This window comes from Echinops telfairi, unplaced genomic scaffold (genome assembly GCF_000313985.2).
Source record: "Echinops telfairi isolate 266 unplaced genomic scaffold, ASM31398v2 ScPeMD7_25;HRSCAF=90, whole genome shotgun sequence".
In the NCBI taxonomy this organism is placed as follows: Eukaryota; Metazoa; Chordata; class Mammalia; order Afrosoricida; family Tenrecidae; genus Echinops; species Echinops telfairi.
The window spans coordinates 13,899,413-13,921,292 of record NW_022103922.1 but is presented as its reverse complement, the minus strand read 5'-3'; the positions used below and the strand labels follow the sequence as shown (position 1 = coordinate 13,921,292).

Here is a 21,880-nt window from a genome sequence, read left to right as displayed (position 1 = left end):
ATGACAATTGTGTGATTAGAAATTAAAATTCCAATATTGAGGTGATCTATGTAATTTAGGAGGTTAATTCAGGAGCAGTGGCTATGTTTAATATATTTGTTTCTATTATTAAAGATAGTTGAAACAATGGCTCATCTGTTACTGTGCCTATCTGTTACAAGGAGAACACTATGGCATGTGTCACCGAATTGCAGTTAAATGCACTCTGGCGAGTTTCTGGAGCTTACTTCCCCTCCATCTTCCATGTGGCTAGGATCCAGTTGACCCAGCCAGCACTGTGATTGTCATCCGTTCCTTGGTGCCTAGTGGGGTTGCAGAGAAGGATGGACGACTTCTTCCTGGAGACCGACTCATGTTTGTCAATGACGTGAACCTGGAACACAGCAGTCTGGAAGAAGCTGTCCAAGCATTGAAGGGTGCACCGTCAGGAATTGTGAGACTCGGAGTGGCCAAGCCTCTCCCCGTAAGAGTTTGGGTTTTCTTGGCCTCTTTATATTTGTAAACCGTGTGGCTGAGGTATATAACTTCAGGTTCAGATGTTGTGATTGAACCATGGCTTTTGATAGTGTTCATCAATGTGGTGATTGGCTCCATGGATGTTTTGAGTAACATTTTTGAGGGGGGCGGGTGGGAGAACAGCCAGGATGTTAACATAATTTTAACTTCATTTGACATATTTTGACATATTTTAAAAGAGAGCAAGGTCATGATGAAAGCAGAATCAAATATTTGCAGATTTGGGGGAGACCATGAAAAATATATGTATGTAGAAAATAAGAAATTATCCTTAAAATTTGATATCAATATAGTAGAGTGCTAGATATATTAAGACATTAACCATTCAGAGTGAAATCTTTAATCAGAATGAAAGTTGAGCAGAATTTCTGTCTTGAGTCCCTGTATTCTGTTGCCTATAACACATTTTGTGTGGAATTACTGCACAGCCGAGACTGGAACTTTCTAAAGTTGGTTTATCAGATCGTGACTGCCCCCTGGGAGAAAATACTCCCTCGTATCATTAATTATGGTAATATTAGCAGAAACTACTTAATTTAGGCTACACATTAGCAGTTTCACTTGTTAGCTGTAATGATTACAACATGGTATTTATCACTTAACTGCAGTTAAATATCAGAGACATTCTCAATCTGCGTAGGTGTTTTTAGTGTACAAATACCTTTATAAATAGCTTTTTACAAATATACCTTCTCTTACAAGAACCAAAGATGTTTACATTATTGTATACAAATAAAATAAAGATTTGTTGATTTTTGTGGGAGAATATTTACAAAAATAAACTTACTAGTATGTTTAAAATATTTACTACTTCATTTGTGACCCACTTTGCATACACATATTTTCATAGTCTACCCGATACAAAGTGGGTCACAAATGAAGTAGTACAACAATGGCAAAAGAGAGAGACAGAGACATGGGGGAGAATAGAAGGGAAGGAAGAATAAGATTAAATGACCAAAAATCAAGTGGAGATTGTATGAATCAGAAAGAAAAAAAATACAATGAGTGATGTAAAATGAAGATAGGTCATTCTGAGACTGTAGATAGTTAATAAATGTGGACCATATATTTGATTCTGTCATTTTACTAAGAAATGCTAAAAATGGCAGAATAGTAGCCTTAAGGAGAAATCATGCCACCTATTGATAAGTAGCCTTAATATATATATAACTTATCTAGTCCCCAAATAAATTTCTTTAGGAGCCTATTTGATTGGCATTGCCCTATATCAGAAATCTCTCTTTTTCAGAGGGGAGGTCCAATGATCATTAAGCTTCTGTGTAACTTGAAAAGAGGCAACCATTTTCCCTCTAATACTTTCTCTGTGCGCATTGGTGACTTCAGGATGTAGAGTGGTGTAGGCAACAGCTTTAGCTAACCGTTTTCACCCATATGACCTGAGATCGAAATAAAAATGCTAGGTTTTCTATCACTCTCTTCAGCACTCCCATTTAAGAAGACTGTGTGTGTAGAGCTATTAGAAAGCCCTGGTAAATACAGGGACTGCTGTAGGCACTGTAACATTTCTTGCCAAGTAAGTTCCATTCTTTCAAATAATATTCTAGGAGGAATTGACAAGGAATGTGATTCCTCCAGGTGCTTTATTCTGCTTCTTCCATGCCTGTCCACATAAAAGTGACCGTATTTCCAGATGATGAACTCTTGTTTTGCTTAGACTCATTGGCAGATAAAAATGACTCAAATATATAAAACATTGATGTGGCTAAATCTTTATAAGAAAAAGGACAAACTTTGTAGAATAGAATTTTTTATCTAATATAAAATTTTGTTAGTAGAATAAATAACCTTGTTCCTTAACTCATACAAATGTCAACGATGAATAATCAGATTTTATACTCATCATTCAGTGTTAAAGTCTAATCCATTGAAAACCTTCCCATTATTTTTCCTTTTTCTCTTTTCATTTCTCCTCAACCCCCTCCCCACCCCTTCTCTCCCCTTCCCCTTTCTTACCCTCCCTCTGTTTCCGGAACTCGTCCTCCACTGCTGACCTTCATCTCCTGGCAGCTGTCCCCAGAAGAAGGCTATGTTTCTGCTAAGGAGGACTCCTTTCTCTATGTACCACACTCTCTTGAGGAGGAAGTTCTGGCTGACAAAGCCCTCTTCAGGGCTGACCTGGCTCTGGTTAGTGGCCACGACTTACCAAGCTTTCATTCAGAAACTTGTGTGTCTGGTTTTTGCTTTCCAAAATATTCCAAAGAAACCTTACTATGTCTTTGTCCATTGTGTTTTGGAAAACTACACATGTTCTCTTCAACTCAGGTTCTTGCAGTTGAAAATAGGTGAGGGAACAAGGTGTAATGTAAACATGAAAACTACCTGTTGGCCAATGAGAATGAAAATACGATGTACCAAAACCTGTGGGATACAGCAAAGGCATTTATTTATCAGAGGAAGGCTGATAGCAATAAATGCACACGTTAAAAAAGAAGAGAGACTCGTGGATGATATGCTGACACAAAAACTACACCAATTAGAGCAGAGGCAACAGAACGACCCTACTAATAGCAAGAGGATAGATATAATAAAAATCAGAGCCGAGATACAGGAGAGGGAAAACTATGGGAAATATCAATGCCGCTAAAAGTTGGTTCTTTGAAAGAATTAACAGAATTGATAGACCTCTGGTAAAATCTAACCAAAGAAAGGAAAGCCCAAACGACATTTGCATGGATGAGGGATGAAACGGGACATTACAATGGACCCTAATGAAATCAAAAGGATAATTGCACAGTACTATGAAGGTCTATACTCCCACAAATTCAACAATTTGGAAGACATGGACAAATATTTGGAAACACAATCCCTCTCTAGACTATCCCAGATGGATGTCTAGAACCTCAACAGACCCATAGCACTGGAAGAAATAGACAAGTTAATCAAGGGATTACCAACAAAAAAATCCCCAGGGCCAGATGGATTCACAGGAGAATTCTACCAAGCATTCAGGGAAGAATTGACACCAATCCCATACAAACTCTTCCAGAACATAGAAAAAGAGGGAAAACTCCCCAACTCTTTCTATGAAGCTAGTATAACTTTGATGCCTAAAGCGGGCAAAGATCCCACAAGAATCAAGAACTATAGACCAATATCCCTAATGAACATTGATGCAAAAATCGTTAACAAAATACTGGCCAATAGAATACAAAAGCATATTAAAAAAATAATTCACCATGACCAAGTGGGATTCATACCAGGGATGCAGGGATGGTTTAACATACGAAAGACCATCAGCATTATTCGCCACATTGGCAGAAAAAATGATAAGAATCACATGATAATATCGATAGATGCAGAAAAAGCATTCAACAATATCCAACACGCATTCCTGTTTAAGACACTTAAGAAGATAGGAATAGAAGGAAAATGCCACAATATTATACAAGCCATATATGAAAAACCAATAGCTAGCATGGTAGTTAATGGAGAAAATATGAAAACAATTGCACTGAAAAAGGGGACCAGACAAGGATGCCTCTTGTCCCCACTCCTATTTAATATCGTACTGGAGGTCCTAGCTAACAACATAAGACAAAGGAAAGATATTAAAGGTATTCAGCTGGGGAAGGAAGAGGCAAAATTATCATTATTCACATATGATATGATTCTATATATCAAAAACTACCTGTTGGATGTGTGGGGAAATTCAACTAGCAACACATTGAGTCCATAAGTAGAATTCATCCTTACATAACATCTGAAATTGCTGGAGGACCCATATGAATTTCTTGTTTCATCCTTGGCTATCTCTGGGCAGTCTTTAAATGTTTCCATATTTAGTCATGGCACTGCTGATTTCTTAGTTAGGGAACAGTTATTTTTTCTATGAGATATTGATAGTGTGAAAATCATATAAACTATGCAATTATTGATTAGGAATCTAAAAACTTCAGAATATGAGGGGGTACCCCCAAAAAACTGAAAAAATTATTTCAAAACTATGTATTGAAATAAAAAAAATCTTATCATCTTCAAACTACTCTCCATTACACTTAATACATTTGTCAAACATTCAATTCCGTTCTTGGAAACATTTTTCAAACTCTTCTGTTTGTATGGCTGACAGCCCCTCCCTCGTTTTTCCCTCCTCCTCTTCTATGGCCTTAATTCACTGTCCTTTCCTGTCCCTCTTCATTCTCGGGAGCAAAAGGAAGTCACGCAGTGTGAGGTCATGTGAGTAAGGTGTGTGGGGCAAGAGAGGCATGCTGGTTTTTGCCAAAATCTGGCACACTGAGATGGCTGCGGGAGTAGGTACAGTGTCATGGTGGCAAAACCAGTGCCCCGTCTGCCACAAATCAGGCCTTTTTTGTCTTACACTTACACAATTTTTTCAGCACCTCTAAATAGAAAGCTTGATGAACAGTTCGACTTGGTGGAATGAATTCCAAATGCACTATGAGTTGACATTTTCATCTATTCAGGAAGTTGACAGACGTCCAGAATGAGGTTTGTCACCAGGCGACATTTCTCCTTTCTGGAAACAAGAAAACATACACCTGAGTTTTTCCCGAAGCACTGTACTTGTGAGCTGCGTTCAACATCACAACAGTTTTTGGAGCATTTTTCCCGAGCAGGAAACAAAATCTCACAGCCACAGGCTGTTCTCTGAAATTGGCCATCACCAAAAAATGAGATTTGAGTGAAACTGGTTTTATGAAAACATGCACCGTGACCAGAGTCCCTTCCCAGGTGACGCCACTGGGCGCACTAAGAGCGAGTTGCTGGGTGCTCGCCTCGCTGGAAAAATGTGTGCTACGCAAGCTCTGCCCAGTGGAGCTCTTTTCCATGTTTTTGGCAGGGAGTACACCCTCATACATCAAAGTCATGGAAATATCATTGACTGAGAGGGTGATTTTAAATTAAAATGTGATTAATATTTAAATATATATGCTTGATATATAAAATCCTATTTTGGAAAAAATTATATTTAAGGTGCACTGGAGGCCATGTTAAGGATTCCTAGAGGTACCAAGGGATAAGCATTAAGTTGCTAACTGCAAGGTCGTTGGTTCTGAGAGGAAGACGAAGCTCTCTGCTCCCGTAAAGGCTTAGTCTGGGAAATCCTAAGGAATCGTTCTGTCCTTCCTGATCCGATCCCTGGGAGTGGGAATGAACTCTAGGGTGATAGATGTGATTTTTTTGAAGCAGTTTTAAGGAGTGCAGGTGCTGCCAGTGCTTCAGCAAAGATCGGCAGCGCTAACCCACCAGCAGCTCAGCAGGATGAAGGTGTGCCAGTTCATTCGCCTCTGTGAAGATGGACAGCCTCGGAAACCCTGCGTGTTGGTTAGTTCCACTGCGACTAAAGGGTCCTCATGAGCCAATTCAGAACTGAATCAATGGCAGGAAGTTGGGTTTGGAGACCTCTCTGATTACAAAACTAAATACAACATGTTAATGCCTTTGGATACAGCAATCAAGAAATAAAATGGCATATTGCATCGGGCAAACTTGGTGCTGAAGAGCTTTTTAACGTATCAGAAAGTAAGGTCTACATGCCCCTGAATCCCAATCCTGCTATGTTCAGCTGCCTCTGGTGCATACATAGCTGGAGAATGCAGAGAGAGGAACTGATGCACATGAATCATGGAGTTAGCAGATTGAATATTCCAAGTGGAATGCCTGAAGAACAAACAATTCTGTATTTGAAAAAAGTACAGCTGGAAGGGTTTTTGGAAGCAAGGTTGGCAAGACTTTATCTCAAGTGCTTTGGACGTTATCACAGCATCCAGTTCCTTGAGAAGGGCATCCTGCTGATCAGCACAAAAGAGGAAAACCCTCAATCATGTGGATTGGTGCCTTGCTGCTGGTAACACGGGGCTCAGCTACAGCAGTGACTGTGAGAAAGTATCAGCGCTGGGCGATGAATGGTTCACTCTGTTGGAACTGACTAGATAATACCTAACAGCAATACAAATAGAAGAGTAAACTTTCTATTGTCTCCAAACGTGTCCTCAGAAACAATTTCCCCTCTTGAATTTTTATTGTTCCCTCAAACCTCCTTCAATAACTGCCAGTTAACAGTAGTGAGCAGCAGCTTTGTCCAATGCAATCCATCATTTTGGAAAACTCCGCACCTTACGATGCTCGTCGGTGTCCTGGGTCTTTTCCCTGCTGTCCAATTGTGGGTTGGCCACTCAGCGTCTCTAGGCATTAACTCGTTTTATCTCTGTAGCAGTGTGATGAATGCAGCATCAAACTCTCTCCTAAGAATCTAAGGCATCAGCAATAGGCAAACACATTTTATTGGGGTAAGCTGTCTTTCATGTTACTTAAAACATTTACATAACTGGTAATAAATGATTCAAAGTTTAGTTATTAAAACATCTATCTAGATTTTTGTACAAGATATACATTTACAAATAGTACATCTCCACATAATAACTCACTAGTGAATAAGAACCCGCATTTAAAATATGTTCTTCGAGTAGTGAGGTTTATTTAAAGAGGGAGGCCCCTTGAAATGACCCACATGTATTTGTATTAGTTGCTTCTAAGAATGTACGGGGTATAATGTGATAATACTTCTAACTTGTCCTGGCTACGCAGAGGAGCGAAATCAAACAAATACTGCATATGGGATCTGCCTCCAAGACAGAAGATACTGAGCATGTCTGAGGACAGCACCTATATCAGTTCTGTTCCTTTGAAGATGGGACTGAGTGAATTTCAAGAACACTGTCAAGCTGGCCACGTTTTCCTTTGTTGTTAATGCTTTCACATGGACCTGGCACAGGAAACAGTAACAGGATTTCGAGATGTCATGTAGGGAGATTCTACCCCTCTCTCTGTGAGTTTTCCAACAATAGACGTCCAGAACTTAAAGCTTACCAGATTTCAGACTCCTCGTTAGCCACAGCAATGCACACAACAGTTGTGAAGATAGCTCAGGACCAGGCAAAGTTTTGTTTTGTGTTAAGGTTTTTTGAGCCATAACTGATTTAAAAGCATATAATTTTATCATGAAATCATAGATTTATGATTTCAAACTGTTTGGGTTTATCAAGTTCTAGATACTGTAGCTGGCATGGTCTAAACTGTGGTTAAAGAGAATGTCTAGAAAAGACACCGTTTTCATGGAGTGTGGTTGGACAATTGCTCGTGTCCTTGTGGAGTAGTAGTTTCAGGTGACTTGGACATGCTGTGGCCCCATTCATTTTTCATCGAAACTTCTAGGAATTGGGCAAGTGGTTTAAAAAAAAGACGAAGAACTGTCTGGATTGAGGAAAAGTAAATATTGCCCTTCCGTGACGAACTGTTGAATCTGAAGACTGACGTAGGCCCTTTGTGAAGTGCCCTCTGGCCCTTTCAATAACACAGGCAGACATGCTCGGCTGCTCTGGTCAGTCTCTGATGTGTCCGAGAGGCCGGAGAGGGCGGATAGGAAAGAAAACTGACCAGTCATTAGAGGCGCACACACAGAGGCTGCTTGCCATGCATTTCATAGAAGTGAATTGCCAGCTGACACGGTTGTTTTTATTTCCAGGTGGACACAAATGATGCTGACCTGATCGATGAGTCCACGTGTGAGTCTCAGTATTCGCCTGATAATGAGAGTCTTTACTCAGCTCCAGCCTCTCTTCTGTCGTCTCTCCAAGGGAGTGCTTGTAGCGATGGGCTGAACTATGGCCCCTCTCTTGCTTCATCTCCTCCTAAGGTACACAGCAAATGCCATTTCATCGATGGCAACACCTGGATGTTCCTATTCCAGAGGTCAATTTTCTGGAGGGTGGGTTTGGGCCCACGTTAGAGACATTATATTTCACTAGTCTAGGATCTGTTATCAGATAAACGTGTAGTTTCATGTAGGCAGTGCTGCTATGGTCTCTTTGAGATCACTCCAGCCTATTTAAATCTAATGTCTATAAATCAAAGCGATAAGCCTGAGGGTCCAAATTTTGATTTTGATTTTCAGAGTAGAAAATAAATAACATTTCCCAAACTGTGTCTACACTTTGGGAAAATGACAAAAGTGAGTTTATTTTCATATTGGCTTTCAAATCCACTTTCTTGCACTGTAGGAGTATAAAGAATGTATTACTTGCATTAATGTAGCACTTACTAGCTCCGATAAGCTTGATGCTTTCATATGTTTTTATATGAAATGATACTAAAGTAAAAGAATGCATAAAGGTTTGTCTCTAGATATCAATGAAGACTTTAGTTACTATGTGACATATCTGGGTCCCCTAGATTTTAGAAATAAATTACCATCATGACCAAATTACCATAATTACCATCTATGATGTTCAATATGTAAGACTTTAAAAGCCATTAGAAGGGACCAGCCTCAGTAGACGGACATCATGGTTAGTAAAAAAGGGGGAAAAAAACCCCTCAAGTCGATGGATTGATGGACACAGCCTCACAAGGACCGTGAGGGTGCCTCTGGGACAGGCGGGGTTTCCCTCTATGGACCACATGGTCGGTTTGAGGTGGAGCCCATTTGTCAGCCCCCAGCAGCACCATCTCTCCTTTGGGTGTGAAGTCGGGTTTTCCTCTTTAAGGTGGACTTCCTGATAATTAGTGAAGTTGTACACTTTTTACTTATGGGCCAAGTAATCTTCACCTCCTGCCAATTAACCTCTTCATCTCCTTTGACCATTGTTGTGGTGGCTATTTCTGTATTTATTTGTTGGACTTTTTAATAATTTCTGGAAACTGGTATCCAAAACAATGCAGCATGCAATTTAAGCGTATGTGTGTAGAAAAGAAAGCTGAATGTGTATGGGCATGATCGTTTCCTCCGAGAGAGAAGTTTGGGCTGGGGTAGAAAGATGGGGATTTAGCTGTTCTTTGTGGTGCATTGTGTCCTTTTGAAAAAGATATGAAGGAAATATGGCAAAATCTTGGCAAAAGTACATACATAGGGGATTTTTTTACATATCTGTGTTGGAAATATAAATAAACATTAAAATTAAGATAAACAGAATAATCATTTTTTTAAAATGTGATGGCATATCCATTTCTATTCCCCTCTCCCCACAACCCCCCTTCCCCCCAGAATTCGGTGGCTAGAAAGTCTGCATTTGTGAGCATATTGGAAGGTGGAATTTCCATTGGGCTAACATAGTTTTCTTCCTTTGTTGAGTCATGAATAAAACATTTTTTCTAGGGGCTGGTGGGGGGTGGGAAGGGGCAGAACATTTTCAAAGCATCTTCTTTTGTGTTCGAGGTGCACCTGTTATCCTTGCAAATGATGCTGGGCCTTCTCCTAGAATCCGTTCACAAGGTAGAGTCTTGAAGGGAACAGCTGCTAGCCTCTCCGCACACCTGAGCCTTTCTGGCTGGCTGTGTCCTGCCTGGAATGTGTTCACTCTTTACTGGCCTCGGGGCTGGAAGCTGAGTTCATCTCCTAATGGAATCTCCTAATCCACAGCACAGCACACTTCTTCTTGCCAGTGGGACAGATTTCATTGTTTAATTTAGTAATTGTTACTTAAAGGGATTACACAATCTGCATACTGAGAAGCATATATTTTATAGGGCAAATGCTGGCTGTATACAGCACAACAGATTGGCTCACTGAAGTCTGCGTGCCTCCTGTTTTGTTGCTTTTGTTTTTGTTGTGTGTTTTTTTCCCCTTTCCCAAGCAGTTTACTCTTTTGTTGAAGCAAGTTTTGGCAAGCTAGCCTATCAACTGACATTCTTAAACTCCAAACAAGGAAGAAGGCATGAATGGGGATGTTTTAAAAAACACAACGTGAAGCTTCTGTGTGCAGTTATCTCAGAAAGTAGTTTTTTTCCTGCATCCTCACCAATCTGTTTGCTGGTGGCACCTACTAAGTACTCCCTCAGGGGCATAGTGGATGCTACACTGGACAACTAACTGCAAGGTCAGCGGTTTAAACCTAACCACCTACTCCTCTGGAGAGAGATGAGGTGATTTGTCCTTGTTAAGATTTATAGCCTCAGAAGCCCTAGGAAGCAGCTCTATTCTGACCTGCAGGGTCACTACGAGTCAGAATCCACTTGATGGCAGTGGGTTTGTTTGTTTGTTTGTTTGTTTTATTGAGTACCTAGATGAATTTCTGTAAACGAACAGAACTAGATGGTGTGAGACTAAATGGCGATTGGATGTGGAATTCAGGGGAAAATTTAGCTCATTCCTATATTTCATTAACTGACAATACACATTTATCCCCTGCCGTCAAGTCAGTTCCCTGGCTTTGCAACCCTGGAGGACAGTCGAGCTGCTCCCTAGGGTTTCTGAGGCTGCAACTCTGCACAGATAGACAGAACTTACTGTTGGGATTGAAACACTAACCTTTCTGTTGGCCGAACCATGCTTATCCCAGAGAGCTACCGGATACTAGATGATGTTTAAGAAGATCCAACTCCCTTTCATATTGATTTCATTTTATCCTGTTTTATGTTATCTGCGCTTGTTCATATTAGGGTGTATTAGGGTGCTATGCCATTGGGGTCACCCTATTGATGTTATGTTATTTGTTTTTGGGTAAATGAAGTCCAGAATTGATGAGCCTACAGGGACAGCAAATAGAACAAGGGTTTTCTTGGGGGGTGGGGTTGAGGGCAGTTACAGGGTGTTGGGGGAGATAAAAGGGAGATGATGTCAGGGAGTCCAGGAAGGAAAAGTATGTTTGGTGACTGAATATGGAAGCAATCATACAATTCTGTTTGATGTGCTTAATTATGGAATGATATGACATAGGTATTAACTCTCAAGTAACAACAAATTAAAAGGAAAACAAACAAACAAGCATAGATCCAGAAATGGGTTTCGGGCTCACACGAAATCCTAGCTCCAACTTAAGAACAATTAGTTTTTGCATCAAGGCCCTGCCTGATACTTGTCCTCAGGAAGAGAACACAGAAGATACGGTACTGCAGCAAACTGTGGCGAAGAATTTAGGTGGTGCTATCCGATACAATAGCGTCTTGGGTCTTAAAGGTTTGTCTTCAAGCAAGCAGCCATCTAAGTAAGATGTCAACGAAGTCCACATGGAAGAAACACACCATCAGTCACCGAAGGCTAGGCGTCCATGTAATTCGAAGTCAGAGGAGGGATCGGTAACACACCCTAAACTGTGAGGATCCGGTGTGCAGAAGGCTATGCATGACAGTGGGAGACCAAGATACATTTGTCGAACTGCACAGAAAATAAGCCTCCAGAGAACTCCCCCTATCTAAAATTGAGGGATGGTAGGAAAGTAGTCACTAAACAGAGCATGTGAGAGAGATGAGTAGAGAAGATCAAAGGCATAAACCTGACTTGAACAGTTAAAACTTCCTGAGTAGATTCCCCCCTCTGATGCAGGCCGGGCCTGGTCTGATTTCCAAAATTTTCTGTATTTTTGGTTTGTTTTGTTTTGTTTGTTCATATTAGAGGGAATCTCAGAGGTGCTAGATCATAGGAGGTCACCTTCTTGAAATTATATGTTTGGGTTTTTTTTCTTTCTGTTTTTCAGTATAGAAACCCAGGATTGATGAAGCTACAGGGACAGCAAGCAGAACAAGGGTTTCCGGGAGGGTGGGGCAGTGGTGGTGGTGGTGGTGTAAATGGGAGAGGATGTCAAGGGGTCCATGTAGAAAGAATTCCTGGAAACTGATTGTGGAAGTAATTGTACAATTCTACTTGATGTGATTGAATTATGGAGTGATATATGTATTAAACCCCAATTAATTATATATATATATGTATATATATGTATGTATGTAAAATGCATGCAAAAGTTAGGCAATGAAGCTGACATATCAGGGGCTCACGTGGGAAGAGAATGACTTGGAGATGATAATGGCAGCATATATGCAAATGTGCTTGACACCCTGCATGGATGTATGGATTGTGTTAAATGTAAGAGCCCCCAATAAAAATACTTTTTTTAAAAAGCAATAACTAAGGGAGATCCGAGATGGATGCATTTGAAGAATATTGAATATGCTGCAGATAATCAGAAGAATGAACAAATTTATCTTGGAAAAAGGACAATCAGAATCCTGCTCCTGGCCGTATTCTGAGTGTTCCGAGAGAGATGAAGCTCCGTGAATGCTAAGACATGCATGGACCTTGCAAACATTCTGCTGAGTGAAGTAATTCAATCACAAAAGGACAGATGTTATGCGATCTCACTTATATAAAATATTTAGACTAGGCAAATGTAGAAACAAGACAAACGTAACTGTCCTAGAATCTCTTCTAACTCATTGTGAGCTTAAAGGACAGAACAGAACAAGTGCCCCTGTAGGTTTTTGAGAACAAATATGGAACCGTGGCTGGTAACCAGGGGTGAGAGGGAGTGAGAAAAGAGAAGTCAAAGCAAAACATGAAAACTGTGTGAAGTAACTGGCATTTGGATGCTAGTTTATTTTCTAGACTTACAATAAAAATACCTTTTATTTAAAAAAAGAAAAAAGATACAACTTGTTTTATATTGATATTAAAGGAGAGTAGAGTGAAAATTCAAGGATTTTCATCTTCTTTTTTTGTTGCTAATTATATAAAAAAAACATTGTAGCCTTCCATGGAACCTGGAAAAGGCCAATCTGAGATGCCTTTCGGCATTGGTCAGGTCTGCCATCAGTGGTGGTAAGCCTTCTGGAGCAGGGACTCAGCGAAGAGGCAGGCCCCCTTATCGGAGCTCACACCACCCCTTAGAAACCAAAGTGCTACAGCTCCCCTTCATACAGTGCTGCCGGCCAGGGGAGCATGTACTTGTTTCCTTGGATTAATGATCATTTTTGGACATTGGGTCTTGACTCAAGTACTCCCTCAACACAAGAACACTTTGTTCTAATAATCTGGCATTCTGTGATGCTCACCTTCCCGACATGATCACTGAAGACAAAATGGGTGCATAAGGAAATGTGGTGAAGATAGCTGATGGTGCCCAGCTATCAAAAGTTAATAGTGTCTGGGTCATAAGAGCTTGAAGATAAACAAGCAGCCATCTAGCTGAGAAGCAACAAAACCCACATGGAACAAGCACACCAGCCTGTGTGATCGTGAGGTGTCGATGGGATCAGTAATCAGGCATCTAAGACCCAGAATAAAATCCTACCCAAGGTGAATTGGGGGGGTGGGTATGGAGTGGAGACCCAAAACCCATCTGTAGACAATTGGACATCCCTCACAGAGGGGTCACAGGGAAGAGATGAGCCAGTCAGGGTGCAGTATAGCACCGATGAAACACACAACTTTCCTCTAGTTCTTTGGTGCTTCCTTCACCCCACTATCATGACTTCAATTCTACCTTACCAATCGGATTAGACCAGAGCACGCACACTGCTACAGATAAGAGCCTGCAACACAGGGAATCCAGGATAGATAAACCCCTCAGGACCAACAAGGAGAGTAGAGATACCAGGAGGATTAGGGGAGGATGGGGAGAGAAAGGGGGAATCGATCATAAGGACAACTTAGAACCCCCTTCCAGTGGGATGAATAATGGGAAAGTAGGTGAGAGGCGAAGGAGGACTATGTAAGATATAAAAATAATAATCTATAACTTATCAATGGTTCATGAGGGCGGGCGGGTGGGGCAGGGAGTGGGAAGAAATGGGGAGCTGATATCAGGGGCTCAAGTGGGAAGAGAATGCTTTGAAACTGATGATGGCGGCATATGTGCAAATGTGCCTGACACACGGGATGAATGTATGAATTATGATAAGGGATGTAGGATCCCCCAATAAAAGTATTTTTTTAAAAAGAATAATTATCATTTAAAAAAAGTAATTGTTAAGAAAGAACCAGAAAAATAAGGTATGGAGTGAGAGAAGCAGAAATGTGGACTTTAAAGGGAAACATTACTAAACCCAGTGGTTTTTGTTTTTGTTTTTCTCTTTCTTGTTGCTCTAAGTTTTCTCTTTTTTTGATTAATCTTTTTAAACAACCCCCCCCCCACACACACACACACACTCCCTTTCCATGTCACTTTCAAACAGGTGACACACAAATCGTTTGGGTTATTTTCAAACGTAGATACTTAGATTCATTTAAAATATATATATATCAGATTCTCAGAGAGATGTTTTCATTGACTTTCTTCCTATTTTCATTTAAAAATATTGCCCAAATGTAAATAGAAATACATTGTGAAAATGTAAGAAGTCTGTTAGGAGGTCGTCCTTTCCTCTGCCCGTATCCACTTCCCGGCACTCAGGATTCCTGCCACGTAGAGCAAGTCCCTGGGTCACAGCTGCTCTACTTAAGGACCACTTTTTGATTTTTTAATTTCAGGTAAAATTGCCCTCACTCTTGAAACCATTGAGTCAACTGCTACTGAAAACAATTTCATCCTCGCCATCCCCTCTGCTTATTGCACATGCAGCTTTTAAATCATTAAAATGGCCTTTGAGGACTTTCTTGCCCTTAAAACAAACAATTTATAAATTATCAAGGGCTCATGAGGGAGGGGGAAAAAATGAGGACCTGATGCCGGGGGCTTACGTGGAAAGCAAATGTTTTGAGAATGACGAGGGCAATTAATGTTCAAATGTGCTTTACATAATTGATGTATGTATAGATTGTGGTAAGAGTCATATGAGCCCCTAATAAAACGATTTTTAAAAAAACCAAATAAGTAAATAAACCTGTACTCACACTTTCTCACCAGAGATGAACTTGGGACCAATTTGTTCCCTACATTTCCTTCCAAATTATCGGTCCCACTAGGAATCACTGAGGAGTCTGATGGTGAAATACTGGGACATTCATTACAGGCTTGGCTTTTGGACCAGACCTGCTGCCCGTGGGAGAAGATGTGCAAAAAGCGACATCCTCAAAAACCCTGTGGGGCGATTCGACTCTGTGCTCTAGGGCCAGTAGGAGTTAGAATCAACTGGAAGGCAGTGAGTGAAAAAAAAGCCCAAAACTGTTGGTGTTAGTTGGAAGCTGAACTTGGTGTTTGCCAGGAGCACCTCTGTGTACCTTGCGTACAGTGTGGCGATTGGCTCCTGTGACTGAAACTTCTGCATGTTCCTACCCATCCCCAGTTCGTGTCATTCTCTGGCCTCCTCTACTGCTGCCTTCACAGCCCTGCTGCAACTGCTTATATAGTTTCTTGTTTATCTTTTGTTTTTATTTGGGGGAAAGGGTGAGGACTGGGAAACAGCTTACTCCCCATCACGTAGGAACGAATGATGACAAAAACCTTCATGACAAACCTGCTGGTACAAGAGACGCTTCCCTTTTCCTCAGTAGGGTTAGTGTACGAACAATCAGTGTGGTCCTTGCCTCTGAACCTCAGAAAACTTAAGAGAATATAAGATAATGATAAATTGGAACAGCCGTCCTTAATTATACAGATAGATAGATATAATTATATATAGATATAGATGATATCTATATCGATAGATAGATAGATAGATATAAAGTTATCTGACTGTTGAAGAAACCAAGTCTGGGTCTAGTGCATGGTTAAGTACTTAGTCTCTATAAATAGATTATCTAGGTAAACAAAGGACCCACGTATCAGGCTCTTATTTACCTAGTGCTCATGTATCACACGTGCCCCCAGTGGTGACTTTAAAGAATGGGCATGCGTTTTCTCCTGGCGTCAGCTCCACGTCGACACCAGTGTCTTAGTCACGTGGATTCTTTCGTCATTGGCAGCCCCAGGCATCCCGTGGCTGCTTGGCATCTGTCTTCCCATCTTAAAAGTTACTGTGTCTGCCGTGGTCTTTTTATAATTCATAAGTGATCACATTTAGGATCTACCCGATACTGGCACAACCTTATCAAAAACCCAAGGGAACCCTCTTTAAAACAGGATCACATCCAAGGGCACCGGGTCAGAAATTAAACACAGATTTCCAGCCAACACAATTCCATCTCGGCCATCCTGACAATTCACACTCAGGACATGGAGTTGCTGGTCGGTGCGTGTGCCATGTTTCTTGACCTCACTTGCTTTCTCTTTTTCTCGGAGAACAAGAATGCACCCAGTGGAGGCACTTATTAAAGTGGGTTTTTAAAAGACTTCACTTGAGATACCAAGTTGCAGTGGGAAATTCAGAGTTATTTTTGGACAAATTCTGGGGGAAGAGCTGCTTTTCTTTTAGATCCTTAAGACTTTTAAAAATAAAACTCAGTTGGTGGTTCAGCAACCAGAACCGTTTCTGGAGTAGGCGTATGTTGTCTGCTGTGTTGATTAGCTCTTTATTTTTTGTGTGTCTGTGTTAACTCCTTCATGAATAATACATGGACGTTTCTGTTACATGATTTCCAGCACACCCTAGCTAACGACTGCTTGACCTCTTTTTTTGATGATAAGCAGTTTTGATGATTATCTTTGTTTGAGGCCTGGGGAAGATGCTAATTCTTATAATTAATTTAGCCACACAGAAGTTAGCCACCTCTATTGTGAGTCCATTGTTACTTTTCACAAGGATAAACTCACCATTGAGCAAGTAGATTATTGTTTATGCTTGGAAAGTGCGGCTTACAGTTTTATATCATTTGCCCTGGAAGAAGATAAAGATGTTACATATTTGTATGAGAGCCTCACTTACCTTAATCCTCTGTATCAGGAATTTTTTGTTTATTTCCAGAAAGAGGATAATTTGTATGTAAGTTGAAGAATGTTTATGTTTGAGCAATTGAGTACCCTTTTGAAATAGATGCTGGATGGGTTAAAATTGGATCTGAAAATATTTATGAAGTAGAAAAAAATTACTAGGAAGTATTGCCTTGTGTAGAGGCAGGGTTTAGTATACAAGCTAGAAAGCACAGACACACAAAGGGAAAACTGACAAATTTGATTACATAAAAAATTTAACTTCATGACAAAATACGACAAAATAAACTTAAAATGCAAACTTAAGAGGTAAGTGACAGACTGGGAAAATATTTGAAATATATATTGTGGACAATAACTTTATACATTCACATCATGTAAATGATAAGAACAAGTAAAAATTACCTTGTAGCAAGTTTGCTAAAGCTTCTGAAAAGGCTCACAGAAGAAGATCTACAGATGGTATATCCACCAAGAGCTGGAGACACCATAGAACAGAGTAATGGCTACACTTCTTACCGATAGGATTGACAAAGAGATCTAGGCATGGCAACATGAATAATGGATAGTCTCAAAATCTGTTTGGCGGGCTCAATATTCGGAGACACTTTGGCTGTACTCAGAGCCCTGGGGGTGTGCTGGTTACCCATTGGGCTGTGATCCACGTGGTCAGCAGTTCAAAACCACCAGCAGCTGCTCCATGGAAGAAAGACTGGGCTTTCTACTCCGGTAAGCAGTTAGTTTGGAAAACCCACAGGGGGTTGCTGTGAGTCAGCATTGACTTGATGGCAGTGAGTTTGGGTTTTTTGGTTTGTTTGTTTGTTTGCTTTGTGTTATCAACATTCTAAGGGTGCATATCATTTGACCTACAATTGCAAGTCTGTGAGTTCATACTAAGTGCATTTTTTACAAATGTGCACCAAGATGTTTAATAAAATTATCTCGGTAGCTAATATTTACTGTGCAAAAAAACCCCCAAATTTACTGCCCTTGCGCCCATTCTAACTCATTGCAGCGCTCTGGAACAGTAGAACTGCCCTTTGAGTTTCTAAGACTTTAAATCTTCATGGGAGCAGACAGCCTCCTCTTTCTCCTGCGAGCAGCTGATGGGTTCATATCACTGACCTGTGGGCAGCAGCTCAAGGGCCTAGCCCACTATGTGATGTTGGCTCCTTTCCTAGTTATTCAGGCCAGCGCTTAGTATTCTGTAGAGAGGGACTTTCTTCACCTCCTCAGTAATCCGATGATTCTTGTCGTTGTCATTATTATGGAATAGATCCCACCTTGTGGTAACCCCTTAGGAATCAAAGTAGATCTGTGTGCCATAGGGTTTGGAAGGCTATGACCCTTTGGAAATGCATGGCCAGGACTGTGCTTTGGGGTGCTTCTGGGGGAGGGGGGCGTGAGCTGCCCATCTTTCATTGAGTAGTTGAGGGCTTAACCATTTGCACTACCCAGCTTCTCTTCTTGGCCCTATTATTAATCCTGGTTTATAGATGAATGCTTAAAAAACTTACTCAAACAATTTTTAGTGGAGCCCGTATCTGAACCCAGGGGTCTGAACCTGGCTTAGAGCTAGCTGCCAACTCTCTCCTACCTTTTATACTTAGCGATATTTTATAGCCATAAGAAGATGAAAGTTGGCATTTATTTACTTGATCTGGAAATCTCGCTACTATAAGGGCACTGCCAAAAGGCAAGTAAAACACACTTATTGGATGGTTCTCGTTAGGGTTGAAAAGCGAGCATTAAGTTGACCTGTGTGCTCTCTCTCCTTTGATCAGTTGTTTGGTAGATAGACATCATGAGTTTACAACTCATAGAAGCAGTGGTTACCTGGTTTCTCTGTCAACCTCACAGTCACCAGCATGTGGTGTCCACCATTGTAACCATTGCATTAACCCCTCTGGCTCTGAGTTCTGCTGGCCTTGGCTAGTCGTCTGCTTCCTTCAACATAATGTTCGCCCAAAGCAAGCAAGGCACCCGATCGTAGGATTCCTTCTGGTTGATCTTCCAGATACTTTGTGGAAAATTCCCCATAATAAGCTGATGTAAATGACTTCCTTATCTTCTCCATAGATGCCTACCAGTTCTCTTGGAGGCTCTTGGGAATCTGAATCAGTAAATGTTTTTCATGCTCTAGATTTCACCACAAAATAGGAACGCCTTCAGACTGATTGGAAATGATCTGCATTTGAACTGTGACTTGGCGATGATTCTTACTTGCTTCACTATGTAGTTGGAATTCTGGGTGATGTTATTTGCAAAGAGGTCATGGCGTTTTCTCTAGACTTTAAGAGCAGTATACATGAGCTGTATGATTTGCAGGAGAGAGCAGAAAGCATTAATGGGAAAAAATTTGTTGAGTGAATGAATGGGTTGTGAGCTTCTGAGTCCTGAACAATCGTGTTTTATTCATTAATAAGTCACCTGACAAAAGATAATTGTGCATTGATGATCGCAGCCCTTAGTGCTGAAAATTCTTGATTCACCAGGACATTGCTGAAAATCCTTCAGACCCGGTCCTCGATCTGCGTATGTCAGTGGAGGCACTGTATGCCCAGAGTCTCCTGCGCCCACAGGATGAGCACATGCCCCCAGGGGACCTGAGCTTGGGGCCCGCTGCTGAGTTTATAGTCAACGATTACCTGCCGGCAAACCCTGTTGAGCAACAGTACAAATGTGAAAGCACAGCGGCATGGGCGGAATCTCAGCTCGCAGATGACGTTACATCGAGTGCAGAGCCGAGTTCCTCCGTGCTCCCCAATTCAACCGGAAGGGTGAGATTTCAGCGCTAACTTTTTTGGGGGTGGGGTGGTGAGTCGGTAAGAGTAGCCTGCCTAATCTGCTTGTAGAAAAAGTGTTTCCTGACCTTGACATTCTTCGAAAGCAGCCAATGGCCTTGTTGGGGTTATAGGTTCTTGCTGGGGATGGCGGGGATGGGGGTAGGGGAGGCCCAGCCATGAAGAGAGCCCGTGGGATGTTGAAATGCCACTCCAAAGTCTAGTTGTCCCTTTCATGTGACTTGTTTTTCTTTCTGTCAGGGCTCCGAGTATTTACTTGAACAGAGCGCCCTGGCTTCTCCCACTGACTGTGCCATGTTACAAAACACATCCGCAGAGTCATATGAGAGGACGATTACAATCGCAAAAGGCAATTCTAGCCTAGGTGAGTTCCTCATTGTCTGCACGGAAGTGCTCCGTCCACCGCCCCACTCAGGAAATGCTGAACACGTGAAGGTCGGTCAGTGAATTTTCCCTGTAGCTGAGAAAATAGACGATCAGAGTGTCCCTGTCTCTTTTCATGATCTGCCTTTCTATGTATTCATTCTGTTTTCAGAAATGGTTAGCAGCCTTGTTTATTTCAGGCTAGCTTGAATTCCCCACTCCCTTAATTATTTAAAAGTATTCACAAACCTCATTTACATTCAAGAAAAAAGAGTTACGAATTGTTTGTCTATGAAGCAGCGAATCAGAAAAGGGATTCTTAAAATTGAAAAGTTAGCGATTTAGAATTCCAAATTCTTTGCAAAAGTAAATTATTAGTTTCTTTGAATATTACCCATTATGCATAAGTCAGTTTGGATCTAATTTCCTTCATTCACTGAAATAAAGACTAGAAAGACAGCCAGGTGTGCCACCACCGAAATATCAATGCAAGTTATTCACTAGTTCTTCCCAGGTGACAAGAGTTTTGTGTCTGCTGTTACCCAGAAACCATAGCAGCTGCTTCATGATCGTGGAACCCTTTAGCTCCGGCAAAGATGACCGCCCATAGACGTTTAATCCTCACTGCAATAAGGGAAACGGTTTGTTCGCTCCCTGAGTTAAGCAGCTATACAACTCTGCTCTGTCCTTAGTTCCTGGTGCCTGTAAACAGTGGGCTAAATCAGTTTGTCCGAATGCACTGAAGCACACTTGGCTACCTCAATGTTAGAGGTCCCATGCCTTCTATGATATACCCACCTAAGAAATAATCCCAGCCCAGAATAATTCTCAGCCGGTGCAGTCTTGTCTGTCTACAAGGCAGCACAGGTTTTTTATGTATTTTAAGGAACATATATTCTTTTCACTCATCACTATTTCACATGGGAAATATAATGGTTTTAGGTGTCTCCAAATAATTTTGGGTTTACTCATAGCATCTCTTCTGAGCAAGGGTGGCTAATCTGTGTGGTAAGAGGACCTCTGGTCAGTGCGTCACTGATACTAGCCCAGAACTGACCTTCATACCAGCTGTAATGACAGACCGTCTTCTCATACATTTGTTGTAATGATATCCCACCTGTAACATCTGCCTCTTAGTGTTGACAAAATTAATCCCAGGTGTATTAAATGGTGTTCTTCTGTAGTCTTATTTGCTGTTTATTAAGATGACATTTTTGTCATTGACATTTTTCAATATTTTAATGCCGTTGATGATATTTTGTTCGTTCCACTCAGTCTCTGTTTTGAAAGGGTCATGCTTTGCAGCCCAAAACTAATTCCACTGAAAAATGAAGGGAGCAAATTGTAATTATTTTGAAAGCTAAAGAGCCATGCCAGTACATTTCTTTCAGGTCTTATTTTATTTTTTCATTTATTGGCATTGGCAATCACTTGCCATACAATTTGGGATTCAAGTCATGCCATGGTCAACTTCTGATTTTAAAAGCATGCTACATGAGTGAGCACCTAGGGATGGAAAAGAAGTGACACGCTTGTTTCTCTGCTATCAGGAAAGCCACTCGAACCTCAGAAGCTTACTTTTCCAGTTTGGGTAGAACAGAGTTCTTTCCTTTGCTTCGCGGGGCATAAACCTGCGTTGACAGGTGCAAGAGCAGACCACCCGAGGTTTGCCAACTGGGTTGTACAGTGAAGGGC

General features: G+C 41.1%; 1 protein-coding gene across 8 annotated transcripts in view; it reads left to right on the top strand.

The window, feature by feature from the left end:
* Positions 1-21,880, top strand: part of MPDZ (multiple PDZ domain crumbs cell polarity complex component) — a 160,432-nt gene that overhangs the window by 66,211 nt on the left and 72,341 nt on the right. For 7 of the 8 annotated variants that reach the window (XM_004706529.2, XM_030885397.2, XM_045289190.1 and 4 more), the window contains exons 16-20: positions 254-463; positions 2,548-2,664; positions 8,027-8,197; positions 19,514-19,798; positions 20,063-20,186. In XM_004706529.2, coding sequence (XP_004706586.1) covers positions 254-463; positions 2,548-2,664; positions 8,027-8,197; positions 19,514-19,798; positions 20,063-20,186 — 907 coding nt within the window. The remainder of the gene's footprint in view (positions 1-253; positions 464-2,547; positions 2,665-8,026; positions 8,198-19,513; positions 19,799-20,062; positions 20,187-21,880) is intronic. The other variant, XM_045289192.1, reaches the window with a different exon arrangement.